The sequence below is a fragment of the Rhinolophus sinicus genome, chromosome 12 (assembly GCF_057876585.1).
Source record: "Rhinolophus sinicus isolate RSI-liver-muscle chromosome 12, RSI-T2T, whole genome shotgun sequence".
Taxonomy (NCBI): domain Eukaryota; kingdom Metazoa; phylum Chordata; class Mammalia; order Chiroptera; family Rhinolophidae; genus Rhinolophus; species Rhinolophus sinicus.
Genome location: NC_142512.1, coordinates 53,947,994 through 53,961,836, shown reverse-complemented (window position 1 = coordinate 53,961,836; position 13,843 = coordinate 53,947,994). Strand labels below are relative to the sequence as shown.

The 13,843-nt window shown below is 45.3% G+C and overlaps 1 protein-coding gene across 9 annotated transcripts in view; it reads right to left on the bottom strand.

Moving 5' to 3' along the window:
* SEC14L1 (SEC14 like lipid binding 1) overlaps positions 1 to 12,395 on the bottom strand; it is a 59,196-nt gene extending 46,801 nt beyond the window's left edge. For 5 of the 9 annotated variants that reach the window (XM_074320460.2, XM_074320463.2, XM_074320464.2 and 2 more), the window contains exons 1-3: positions 12,256 to 12,395; positions 10,961 to 11,065; positions 10,166 to 10,258 (exon numbers count right to left, since the gene is read on the bottom strand). In XM_074320460.2, the coding sequence (XP_074176561.1) occupies positions 10,166 to 10,228 (63 nt within the window). In that variant the 5' untranslated portion in view covers positions 10,229 to 10,258; positions 10,961 to 11,065; positions 12,256 to 12,395. The remainder of the gene's footprint in view (positions 1 to 10,165; positions 10,259 to 10,960; positions 11,066 to 12,255) is intronic. The other 4 variants (XM_074320461.2, XM_074320469.2, XM_074320466.2 and 1 more) reach the window with 1 other exon arrangement.
* Positions 12,396 to 13,843: the final 1,448 nt, after the last annotated feature.

Below are 13,843 nucleotides of genomic sequence, written 5' to 3'. Positions count from 1 at the left end.
AAGAACAGCAGTCTGGAAAAGCACATGAAGCAAATAAATAGTCTCCTTTCAGCAGATGTTAAATCTCAAAAGAGAGCATTATGTAACAGTCTCCATTCCTTTCAAAAATTTTAAATTAAAGTTATAACTGAAACCAACTTCCTTTCTTCCAATTCCATTTGCTACAAATTCAAATTAAGGAGAACACACCAGCAGTTCTCAAGCCTGAGCAGGAATCAGACAACTGGAGGGCTTGTGAAACCAGACCGCGGGGCCCCACCCCCAGGAATTCTGATTCAGTAGAAAATCAGTTTAGAATTGTTAGCATGTGCATTCTAAACCAACTTAGTTAAGTCCAATGAAGACAATAGGTGTTTGGGGAAGAGCTTTCTAAATATTAATAGCATAAATCCTGCAATACAACCAACAATCTCTTAAATTAATTTACTTAAAATATGTACCTTGTAGATTTCAGTTCTGGACTGGATTTTTAAAACACACACAGGCATTAAATTAGGAAAAAGAAAAGGAAGACAGATTTTCTGATTAGGACTACCTAATGTTAAGTAGAATAACATATTCATTAAGAAAAAAAACTCATGTAATAACCAACCTTTCAGGTTTAAGTGTGTAGAGATTGCAAACAGAAAAATAGAATACCATTCTATCAGTCAAGAATTTTTAAGTGAAATTTCACTGTAGGAAAATCATAAAAATTGAGTTGTTTTAAATTGTAGGTATTCATCACTATGAGAGAAAAACCACACAAAACATTGAGGGATGTTTTTCAGTCAACTATAGTAATTATAAGCTTCAGTTCACTGAACATAAACTCTATTTTACTTACAAAACATGTTTTGTATCAGATTCCTTACAATCATAATTTAATTTATAAATATTAATAGTAAAAACTTCCAACCAAAAGGCTATCTTCCAATGTGACCTTTTGTCAAAATTTTCATTACAAAAAGCAGAATACAGGAAACACGCATACATTCCAAGACTCACTTATTCTGTAGACAAATCTATTTTTGAGGCCTTACTAAACGCTCAGGATTTAAGCAAGATGGTTTGATTCCCATCCTCAAGACACTAGAGTGGAGGGGAAGTCAGCAAGCCTAGCGACCAGGACAGGGCAGTAACCAGTGAGGTGACAGTGAGTCATCAGAGCACAGAGAAGGAATTCCGAATTCCAACTAGAAGAATCTGACCAGTTAGTCGGACAGGTGAGACGGGGGGGAAAGGTATCCCAGGCGGGTTGGTACAAAGGCAGGGAGGCCATGAAAAAGAATGGCAAGTTTAGGAAACCACACGTAAACCAACATAACTAGGTGTGGAGTACGTGTAGGGCCTCGCATGTGGAGATGAGGCAAAAGAGCAAGTCAGGAGGCAGATGATGAAGGGCTCTGGGGACCAGGCTAAGGAATGTGAACTTCATCTTGAAGGTAAGGCGCAGCTACATAAGAATTTTAAACTAGCAAGAGGCGTGTCCCAATTTACAACTTGGAGACTCCGGGGTAGCAGCCCTGAGAAGAGTGGGCGGTGGGACGGGGCTGGGAGGCAGAGACAGGCAGTGGTGAGCGGTCATCTGAGACAGCAACCGTCAGAGGCTCAGATTCAGGAACAAGTTAGGAGACACCCTTGACAGGTGAGGGTCTGGTCATCACTGAGGCTGAGGGGTCAGGAGGAAAGGCTGCCAGGGACACCAGGTTTCTGGTCTGAGGGTCGGCACGTGGTGAGGGCACTGGTCAGAAGCAGCAGCTCAGAGGAAACGGGAGAGCTCTGGGGTGGCATTTTATTGGGGTTTTCGTTTTGTGTTTTCTGTTGGCGTGTTCTTTGTGCAGGCGGGAGGGGCGGATCTGCTTCAGATGTACTAAACGTAACTTGGAACAGTCAGACGGAGATGTCCCAGGAGGCAGGAGCGTAGGCTGACCATAGAGCTCTGAGATCTCAGGTTTAGAGAGCAACAGGTGAGGCTGCAGGTTTAAACGAGGCTGCCAGGAAGAGACGTCAGGTAAGACAGTGCTAGATATTTCTAAAATGGTAATAACTACTAGAAATTAAAACACCTATTATGGCCAGAAAACACAAAATAATACAACTGGAGGTCCCAAAATAACAAGACAAGTTATCATTAGGGGAAGAGTCCGTCTGTACCCCAAAAGGCAAGGAGGTGGCTTGAGAAGAAAAGCACGAGCGACCAGAAGGAAGGACCGGAGACCAGAGAGGAAGAGCCACCCCACAGCCATCTAATCAAACATGCACGACATTTACAACCCGGACGCTCACCAGTGCCGTGCTGATGACCCCAAGCGCCCTCTGACACTGGTGCAAAAACGTGCAGAGCTATGAAATACAGACGGCAGACGTCTGAATGGAAACAGGACACACAGGAAACTATGGACACACATACAGCAATTATCTCACATACAGTGGTAATTACATACACATAAAGACTTTTCTAAAAAGGCTAGTACTCCTAACATCCAATCGTACCTCCCAAGAGAATTACAACACAACACATGCATTCTGTTACAACATGTAAAGTTACTCCACTAGAAATATACAAAACTGTCTGTTTCACTCTTGTACAGGTTAAAAACCAAGAAAGAAGGATCAACTGTAACAGTGGCCAACGAAAACCCTCATTTCAGGGAACTTCTCTGGGGGAACTTCCGCAACCAGCCCGATAGCCCTCCCTACCCTTCCTGGGCTGCGACAAAGCATGACTGGCCGACAGCCCCCTCACTAGAGAGGCCACACTTCCGCCAAAGCACTCCCTGCCTGAGCTACACAGAAGCCTCCTCATCAGACCTGCCACTGAACTAACTCCTTCTAAGTGCTTTGTGTATGAAATACTAAGACCAATGAAGTGGGTTCAAAAGTGACTATAAATAGGAAAGACTCAGTTTGATTTGGGAAGAAATATTTTGCACCTTATTTGCAACTCAAAGTTGTGCAGGCTAATCACAGGGATGAAAGGGGAGCCGCTGGTTGTAACCACTGGCTTCTATCTCTCTCAGGAAGTGCTACACGGAACTGCTAAAAAGTAACTGAACTGATTGAGTTGACATCTGCACCTTCTCCGAGTGCCTATTTGCTGTGAGGAGCAATTAGATCAGTACAAGGTGAACGTAAGTGAACAGGACAAATGACCCAGTTTCTCTAACAAAGCAATGGGATGAAAGGAAATGAGGGAGGGAGAATGTGAGAGAATAAAGGCGACTGCAGAAACGTAATGACCAAATGAAACGCAATGGTTGTATTTGAAGCAGGAACCAAACAACTTATAAAAAGCCATTGTTTTAGACAAAAGTCTGAACGTGGATACTGTATTCCATGACACCAAGAAATTACCAGTACTTTGCTTAGGTGTCATAATGCCATGGGGGTTATATTTAAAAAGGAAAAAGGTCCTTACTGGTTAGAGATGCACGCTGAAGCACTTATCAACGAATTAACGAGATGTGTGAACTCTGCTTTATGTACCCCAGGAAAAAAGGGGGCAGAACAGATGACTGGCAAAATGTGGACACTACTGGAGCCGGGTGGTGGGTACAACAAGGGCATTTATTGTACCATCCTCTTTACTTGTGTTTGCTTGAAAATTTCAATAATACAAGGTTTGGCTTTTTGTTTTGCTTTGTTTTTTGTACAAAAACAGGTAAATCAAAAATGCAGGAAGCTGAATCGGACCCTGCTTTATTTCTTCTTGAAATATTTCCTACTGTAATACACGGTCTTCACGCTGGCACATTAACAATAATTCAAAATGCATGTTGGGAGAGTGGGTGTAAGAGAAGGGAAAATGCCTGGTTCCATGCAAAGTAGCATGCAATGAAAGTATTCTATATTTAACTATCCATTTTCACAACCAAGTAAATCTGACTAATTACACCCCCGCTTTTATTAAATACAATAGGACTCATTGTGGCATTCAAAAACTTTATAAATAAGAAGAGTACACACATACCCACTCCCCCTGCCAACTAAAAATTGACCAGGATCTTTAACATATCAGAGAAAACTGATCATTTCCCTCCACTCCTATACTTGAATAAAACTGGGTTTAAAGTCAGCTACCCCAAAATGCAGACTGCGTGTTCGTTTGGGCAAAAACAAATTCTCTTGCATTTGAGGCTGACACTCTAGCAATATCTTAATTAATGAAAAAGATGAACCTCCATATGACACCTAACCATGAGAAACTTGGAAACCTGAGTCAGAAATATAAAGGCCTCGGCATGAAATCTAGGATGACAGGAAGAGGATATGCTTCGAGAAGAAAGATGGAATGAAAATACTTCGTAACCAAAATTATGCTGAAAACCCAATATGCACAGTCAGGTCAAAGGACAAAAACAAAGTTAGAGAAAAGGTGTAAGTGGCTCAAAATAACATCAGGCAAGGAAGGACGCGTGGGAGAACGGAGGCGGCTAGCTGCCACACGGGGGAGAAAGGACAAAGCAAGAATGGGTTCCAGCAGGACCTTTGCTCCTCTGCCCCAAGCAACCAGAGGAACAATGTGGAAACGTGGGGTGGCTTGTGTTCCAAGACAGCTCCCCAGGAAGCGCTCTACCTCTCAGATTTCACACACTTCACCCTCCAAAAAAAGGCTCAATTTAATTCAACACCAAGCTCTCCCCAGATTGCATGCAGATACACAAGTCTACTCCAGGGGCCCCACATGTCTCCCTAGCTGTTTGAATATATGAAATCTGAATCGATGAAATAAAGCTTAAATACAAAGGCCGATCTAAAAGAGAGACACATGTTCACAGTAGAGGGATTTACCTACATACAAACTGATTATTTCACCTAGTATTTGGAGGCGGGAAAAGGGCTGGATATCGGGAAGGGACAATGGGAGGCCGTGACATTCCCAGGGCCTGGCTTACCCACCTTCACCTCCGTGGTCTATTTAATTCTATCACATCCTCACAATAGTCTTATGCTAGTAACTGGCATAGTTATTAGGTCACAGAACTGGTCTGTGGCAGGGCCCAGACTTGTGCTAGTCTCACAGCAAAACTCTTTCTCTTCCTCTGCTCTTCTCGTCTTAGCGGAAGACATGAGAAATCTGAGAGGAAAGGGAAAGGGACTAAGAGAAGAGAGAATGAAACAAAAATAAAACGAGAAAATGAAAAGAGCAAAAGCACATTTTGTTTTGGTGGCCACTTCGTATGTGTACGCGTGGCAAATAGGTTTTTTCATTATTCGACCTGTAAAAGAACATCACTTAAACTACGATTATGGTGTTTATCAACAGGGTTTTATATAATGTACAAAAAAAAAAAAAAAAAAGCCAACATTGTCACAAAAGGGCTTTGCTCTTGCGGGCGGTGTTGGTTAACTGAAGGAGCACAGCACGTTGTTTCCATGGAGAAAACAGGTGAGTTATACTTCAGATCTGAGAGTCCATCAAACCCACTTCCCAAGTCCTCATGCCCAAAGCTCCTGAGAACAAGCAGACACCAGCTAATCAAACACATGTGAGTGCTTAGCACCAACACCTGAGGGAACAAGAGAAATAACAAAGTCGCTGCCCTTGAGGAATATATAAAACAGCTGGAGAGCAACACTCAGGAACCTTCTAGAATAAACTAATTACAAGTGAAAGTACCCAACACTGACCACACTAAGGAGTCAGAGGAAAGAGAAGCAGGTCCAGTATCTTAAGAGACATCAGGGAAGTGGGCGGGTCAATAAAATGAAGATTCTAAGAGCCAGATGCCGAAGGGCAAACATTTCAGGCAAGAAAGGAAGTATGCAAAGAAAGGGGAGTACAGCAGGAAGAGACCCTGTGCATGGCAAACCAGGACAGCACAGAATAGATTTAAATGTTCCTGATGGGAAGTTTGCATGATATATGAAATCAGGTTACACAGAGAGGGTAGGACATGAAAGGCCCTGAAGAAAAAGCAAAGCAGCTCAGAACTGTCTGACAGATAATAAGAGATCACTGAAACAGGGGACTGACAAACAGCAACAGTGCCTGGCACTAGAATGCAGGATGGCCTGAAAGGGACAATAAAAGAGGTAAGAAAGGAACAAGTAAACTCTGGTCTCTCCCTCCAAAGAGAAGAGGGCTTAGGCTGGAACGATGATGGCAAGTGCTGGGAGAGAAAGGGACAGAACTGCGTGCCCTGAAAGCGCAATCTAAAGGTTGTGTCTGCTGGGAATACAGATGGTGCAGGGGCTTCTGGGAGAAGAACAGTGCTAAGAGAACAGGGAAACTGGGGGGGAATGGGTGGGTTAAGAGAGAACCATGTAACCAATTTGTGATGATAAAAAACCCAAGTGGAAATGGGCCCACATGAGCAGCCAGCATCCGGCAAGAGCTGCGGTGAATGGCCGACCGACTGCCTCAGCCGGGGGGCGTGCAAGGCTCATAACACCAGCGTGGGCCAGGGAGCTGTGTCCTACACAACTAGACAGAGAAACAACGGCTTGAACCGGAGGGGGGGCAGGTAGGAGGAGGGGGGATAAAAAAGAAAAAAGAAATGGGCCTGGACAAGGGTATGACTTGTGGGATGATTACAGAAGGTTGTAGTGCCTCTTCTTTCACATGTTCCAACCAGTCAAAATGACAGCTGTCCTCAGGCGAGGAAGGATCAGAGATCAGTCCCCCATCACTTGCGACTGTCACCAGAGACCTGTCTGTCTGTTTCGGAAGGCAGACTCTCAGGTTTTCCTCTCACACACAATTCCCAGTCACAGCGCCCTGACCACTCTCCCCGGGGGCTCTCCTACACTGCACTTCTAGTCGATTCTCTATCTCCTTTATTTTGTCTTTGTACCATTTATTAAGGGGCCATTCACATGGGGAGGGGGAAAGCTGTACTTGAAAATGTTTAAGTTTTCCAATTTGTGTTTTACCTTAGAAATTTCAAAATGAAACGCTCTAAGCCAAGCATCCAGAATCACGCCTCCCAGGCTAAGCTCCTCTCTGGGGGATCAAGCTCCTCTCGGGGGGATCACGTCCCGGCCCGAGTGAGACCACAGATCCTTCCTTCCGCACAGCCCACTGGAATGTCCTTCACTGATTAAATTCTCCTCCCTACAAGTCAGGCGGGGCGGCCCCAGGGAATGCTTTTGGCCCAGACCAGAAAGACATTTTCAAGGACAAGACTCTCCATAAAACATTCCAGGATGTACTGGTTATTGGAGGGGCCACGCTATGATACAAAGACTCAGATCCCCACGGCTCGCTGTGTCTGCTTGAACTTCTCTGAGTCTCAGAGTCCTCGCCCTCAAAAGGGCATTGAGCTACGTGACTTCTCAACTCACCAAAGCTCTAACATTCTTTTCCTGGGCTAACAGCTAACAAAAGAATGCCCCTAAAAGGCCACAAATGCCCATTGAAAAACCTCCATTTCAATTTTGCTTGTTTACCATTTGTTAATTCAAATGAATTAATGAGAACACTAACAGGATTTCTTAATGCTAAGTATAATGACCCCAAAACGCATAATTTTTCATGAAATCAATCAAAATGCAATGAACATATTTGATACCCACAGTGTACCTATTTACACTAGGCCCTTTCTACCTAAACAATTTTCTGGCAATACAGTCTCGGTTAAAACAATCAAGGGCATTAAATGTACCGAGAGGCCTTTTCTCCAAGTCTTTCTCCTCCTTCACGGGACTCCTGGAAATCAGGACTCAGATACACCTATCAATCCCACAGGCTACCACCACCTGCCAAACTCTTGTTGAGGGTCACATGCTGCGAAGCTATCTATAGTTCTGTTCTCACTTTAACTGTTTATCTCTTTCCTCACTCTGAATGAACTAAGAGCACTTTCAAAGTAACTCTTTTATACTGTTTTTGCTCATGAAAAAAATAAAGGTAAATTAAATACAGAGAATTTTATGTCATACAATTAACAGTCAGTCAGAAAAGTGGCAAATGACACCACACAAAAATCACTATTAAAGACTTAACAAACATTCTGGTTTCCAATTCCAGAAGGGAAAAAGGCTGAACATACTTCATTTTCAGATTAAATATTTTCTAACAACTCAAAAGAATACTACTACTGCCTTGAAACAAAAGCAATTTAAAAATGAGTTAATTTAAAAAGTATGAGGGGGTTGAAGTTGAATTTCAAATTCTTCTGTAAATCCATGCATAAAATTGGCAGGGCAAACTTTACCACTTTGAAAATAGTAAAGTAAGAAAAATAAGGAAGTTGAACTGTAGACAATCAAAATACCTCTTTATAAAATCTAGTGTTTGCAGAAGGGACCATCCTTTGCCTCCAATTATCAGGCTTGCACCAAGCTTTTAAAATTGTAGTTAACATTTTAGAAAACATAACGTGATGGTGGTCATGGTACCTTCCCCCGGGACCACCAAGCTCCCCCACCCCCACCCCCACAATCGCTTGCTGCATTTCTGCCTCGACTACCAGGCCAATAATTCACAAGCTGGCCAGGGGAAAGACGACCAGATCAAGTCTCTCTAGAATCTGAACCACGAAATGTGACAAGAATTAGTCACTTAAAAAGTGCAAGAATGCAAGCAACAAGAAAATGCCACAAAGTGGAAATGCGGCCAGAGGAGTTCTGACCAGAGAAAAGAGTAGGTGAGCTGATGTCACAGGGGAGGGAAAACCAGGAGTGAGCAAAGCAGCTGCTTGTTGGTGGGGGAGAGAGGCTCCAGCCTGTGGAGGGAGACGGAGGCCCACGGGGTGCAGGCCCCCAGCACTGCCAGGAACACCCCCCCTCCCATGCAGGTTCTGGGAGCTCAGCCCATCCCAGCTGCATTCCTGGATTTCTGCACCATTCCTATCACACCGCATGTGTTCCGACTAACAGCACTCCTCAAGCTCGCGGGAGTGGATCCTTGCTCTGCACGCCCCGAAGCCAAACCAGCACACACAAGCCGCAAACAGGAAACCAGCCTTTCGATAAGCCATTCACGTAGAATACTGAACAGTCCTAGTATTTAAGGGAAACACAGAACTGAAAAACAACAAAGAAAAGACAAAAACACCTCACTCCTGACAGAGAAGGGGCATGAGGGACCGTTCTGAGGGGGTGGATGGAAAGGTTCCGCATGTTGATAGGAGGTGTGGGTCACTCTTTCGTCAAAACCGATCAAACTGTACCCCGACCACGTGACCATTTTACTGTGTGTAAATTATACCTCAATTTAAAAAACAAACTCCCTCAATCTAAATTGTTCCCTTGAGAGGACTAGAGTTTTTGTTTTGTTTTTCAAAACCAGATTGATCACAAACAATGCAGAGCAGAAGCCAGATGCAAACACACCTGAGTTTCAATTCATATGTAGAACAGAAACAGGTAACATTCATGCAGTGTTCAAAGTCAACAGTAGCGGCTAAGTTTGAGAAGGGGGCGTGAGAAGGGACGGAAAGGGGCGTAGTGGGACTTCTTCCTGGGCTGGTTTGTCCCACTACTCAATCATGGTTCAGTTTGACATTTTCATTATGGTGTATTCACGACAAGCCATTTCCTGTATGTGTATTATACCTTAACAGCAACACTAAAGGGAAGGGAGGAGAAAGAATACCCTATAGTAACGTAAAAGTGATTGGAAATGGGTTTGTGTCGTCTTGCATCTCCTGAAATGCTTATTTTCAGCCAAACACTTCAGGTAAATAACGACGATGACTTTAATTAAGAATTTATTTACCTCATTTGTGTAATTCTAATATGACTCATGAATTTGACATTAGAGGGAAACTCATTCAACAGTCATCAGAATAATGTACATTAAGCTCCATCCTACAGTGCTCAGTTCTACGTGAAGTGAGCTCACCCGCAATCAGAGCACTCTTCCAAATGAGCGGCAGAGGGAAGAAACCCCTCTCCACATCCTTTTTCTACTTTAACAAAGAGCAAAATGTGGAGGAAGAAGTATTTAGTCAGAAACCCACTTCTGTGTTTTCAGAGGGAGAATTAACTCAAATACATTCATTACCCTGAGGTGCATTTTTTAAAAATAAAGTGCAGATTTTGATTTTCAGAGACTTAAGAGTTTAAAAATATTTCGCAAAATCTAGATACGACTCATAAGCATAAAAAAACAGCATAAGTACAAATGAAGCAATGAAGACAATAAAATAAACATCAGTTTACAGATCATCAAATCTGAATACTTAAAAAACATAAGAAGCCAAAGAGTAAACTGAAATGTTAAGTAAGTACTTACAGCCATAATTAATTCAAAGGGGTGTTTATACACCCTCACTGGTGACTGGTATTTCTGCACCATGATTGTAATATAATAGCAATCCTCTCACACCTGCAAAACAAACATGTGATAAATAACCCTGATGTGGAAAAAATTAAGTCTGATTTACACATCATACTATATAGTCCAAGGGTAGAAAGGAACCAATAGGTCATAATCCTATGCACACAAAAATCAAATAATGACACTTAACTGGGCAAAGGATCATACTAAGACGGAAACGGTGAAGAAAGGGCTGACCTGAGTTAGAGTCCTTTCCAGCAATGAAAAGTTATGATTTGATTATTCTGATAACCGATACAATTAGTTCTTGAATCATTTTCTCAACAACTTCTCTTAGAAGCCAATTAAAATGGTGCCACTTTAAGATATTTATTTTGGGGGCACACAAAAATTAAAAAGTGGAAAAAAATACTATTGTATCTTAAATTATGGAATACTCCTCAAAAGCCAGCTTCCAAGGAAACTTGTCAATGCCCACTTTCTAACTGTGTAGACCACGATTTCAGAGGCCTGTCTTCAAATAGCAGAGAGACCTAGAACTCTGGCCAGAGGCTACACTGACGTTTCCAGTCTCAAAGAGCTGTAATATCCCTAAGTAATCAATTAAATGCTGGCGCCTACTTCACATGTCAAGGAATTCACACTCCCGTCCCAGCCTATGTGGCTTTTCTGAAAACACTTTTATTTGGAGTCCCCTGGGGGACTTCCCTATTTAAAAATGAGGAAGAAAAATAAATCCAAAGAGACTACCTGTCCTGCAGACGATAATCATTAAGAATGTTATTTTATGCTGAGTATGGTGAGAGGTCACTCAAAAGTACAAAATGGAATGTCCTCTAGGAGCCCAAAGTCTAGCTGTAAAAAAAAAAAAAAAAAAAATTTACGAAAATAGATTTTATTTCAGAAGATTCCTATCTATAGGATAACATTTAAACAGGTCTGAATGGTCTCTGGCATGTTTGCTTAGCATCCCTCTCTGAAGGAACAGGATATGGTAGAAAACAGCACTATGTGACAGTCTGAAAAAAGCTAAATAACGCTGGGTGACCTCAAGCAAGTCACTTGACTTCGCTGGGACTCAGTTTCACCTCTGTAAAATGAGGTTTGGGGTGAGATAATCTTGAAAGACTTCCAGCTCTAGAATCATAAGACAGCCAAACTCCTGAGTTCTCCACCACAGAAGCCTCATTAATCTTGATTCTGGGGCTGGCAGGTCCTGGTGCGCTGGGACCACATTCTGTTTAGTTTTGCAAACCTGACAAGGCTGGTGCACAGTAGGAATTCAATAGTCTTTTTAAAAAATTTAATCGGTTAAATTATTTTAGGGTATCTCCCCGATAAGGGGGAGGGTGATTATGGAGTATAAAAAGGGTGGGGGGGTGTAAAAGAGCAGAACGCTCGTTTAAGGCACCGTAACATCCATTCAGGAGTCCACAGCCCGGCAGAACCCAAACTGGCTACGCTCAAGAACCTGCTAATTCACGAGCGTCTGAACTCCTGCCAGTTCCCGGCTTCGGATGCTCTGGTCCAGAAAAATGTCCTACGTGGGAATCCGGAGTTACAACGGCCAAGTGGCATCCTGGCCCAGGGCAGCCTCTATTGCATGACAATTGGTCCTTAAAAATTAGCCAACGGCCAAACCCAGTGAATCCATCCCGAGCAGGGTCGAGGGGCGGCCGGGCCCTCAGACCCGTCCGGAGGTCCAGCGCAGCGGCTCCAGCGGGCCCCCAGCCCCGGCCGACCCGGGAAGGTGCGCAGGGATGGGCTCGACCCCAAACTCGGCTGCCCGCAAGAAGGGGTCCGGGAGTGGGAAGACTGGCGGGGTGGGGGTGGGGAGGGGGCGACCAGTGCTGTGGAAGCGGCGAGGAGGGCAGGGACCCGGGACGGGAAAGGGCCGACTTGGGGCTCCAGGCCGAGGGACCGAAGGGAACCGAGGGGGCCGGGAAAGGCGGGCCGGGCGTGGAGGCGGCCGCGAGAGCCCCGCGCCGCCGGGAGGAACCGGGCCGGGGGCGCGCTCGGAGCCCGCCGCGGCGACGCGCGCCTACCTCTGTCAGAAGGACTCGGCCTGGGACGCGGGGCGGCGGGGGTCGCTCATGCCGGCGGCTCCGCGGTGCCGTCGCCGTCCCACTGCCGGCGGCCGCAGCTCCACCACCGGTTCCGGGGAGTGGGCCGGGGGGGCGGGAGCGGGAGGGGCACGGCGAGGCTCCAGTGGTTGTTACGGGTGACGGCGAGGGCGGGGCCAGGCAGCCGGAAGCGGCACGCGTGCGCGGACGCGCAGAGGAGGCGGAGGCGGGCGCGAGGATGGTTGCTAGGGAGGGGGAAGGGTGACCAGCGAGCTGCGCAGGCGCCAACTCGGGGATGGCGGGCGTGGGAGGAGCTCAGAACGAGGGTCGGCTCTTAAGTGTGGCTGGTCTCGCTAAAGGCCGCTGGCCGCGCCTAGTAGTTTGCGTCGCGGGGCGGGGCCATGGTGAGGGGCGGGGCCATGGTGAGGGGCGGGGCGAGACCCAAAGTGGGCTGCGCGCGAGTGCCGAAAGTAGTTCTGCTGAACTGGACAAGGGAAGTGTGCGGGGGTCAGAATAGCCGGGGCCTTCCTGCCGGGCCGCTTGCCCTGAGGCCCTGCCCCCAGTCTGATCCGCGCTGGAGGTCGCCCTGTGCTTCCTCATTTCTTGTTGACTACTCAGAAGTAGCAGGCTTCTGCTGCAGTGCCCTGACCACATTCTAGCCGAGTAATGCCGATGAGGCAAACGCCAGGGCTGGGGAGAAGGTGGGTGGGACCCAGCAGCGAGCGTCCTGTCAACAAGTCCAGACTGTGGGGTGAAACCAAGACAGAAGTTAGGGTCTGGAGATGAGGGCTGCATTCCAGCAAGAGAGCCGCGGTTCCAGCTCCAATTGCAAACTCAAGTATGATACACACAGACATTTGGGGTCCTTAAGAGGCGCTAATGACTAGAGAAGGACACCACGCACTTCCACCCACACAACAAAGCTGGTTTTATAACCAACGTACAATTTCTCCATCAATGTCACTGTTGTTCCGTTCCCATTAGTCACCTGGGTGGCTGTACATCTGATGCTGCCACTGCACAGAATATTTTTGGAACTGTTTTGGAATTTCCTTCGGGGCCAGTTTACCAGTCTCACAAGAAAACCATTCATTACTTGATCACACCTTTTCAACTCAAACCATCATTTTCCAACTTGATCACCCTCCCTGCTCGCTGGGCACAGCTCAGACTGGCTTTTGCCTGTCTGTAATATCACAACCACTTTCAAAAGATGCTTTGAGAAAGGCACAGCCCAGGAATGCTGAGCCTACTGATAGGAGTAAACAGTAGCACCTATGAAATGGTCTTGCCAAAAATTGACCTGATCTGATAAGCCTCTACACATAACTCCCAATGTACAAGAAATAGAGAGCAAAGGAACGTGCCAAATGATACCACGGAGAAACAGCCAGCCAAGTATGGACCGTGGGAAACTACGTGACAAACATATTCCTTATCAAACAAAGTCCAAAGGAAAAAAGAGGGTAAGGAACCACCTATAGATTAAGAGATTGAGAAAGTCATTGAGCCATACACTTATGATTTGTATGCTTTCTTCTACGTATACTTCAATTAAAAATTTAAAAAA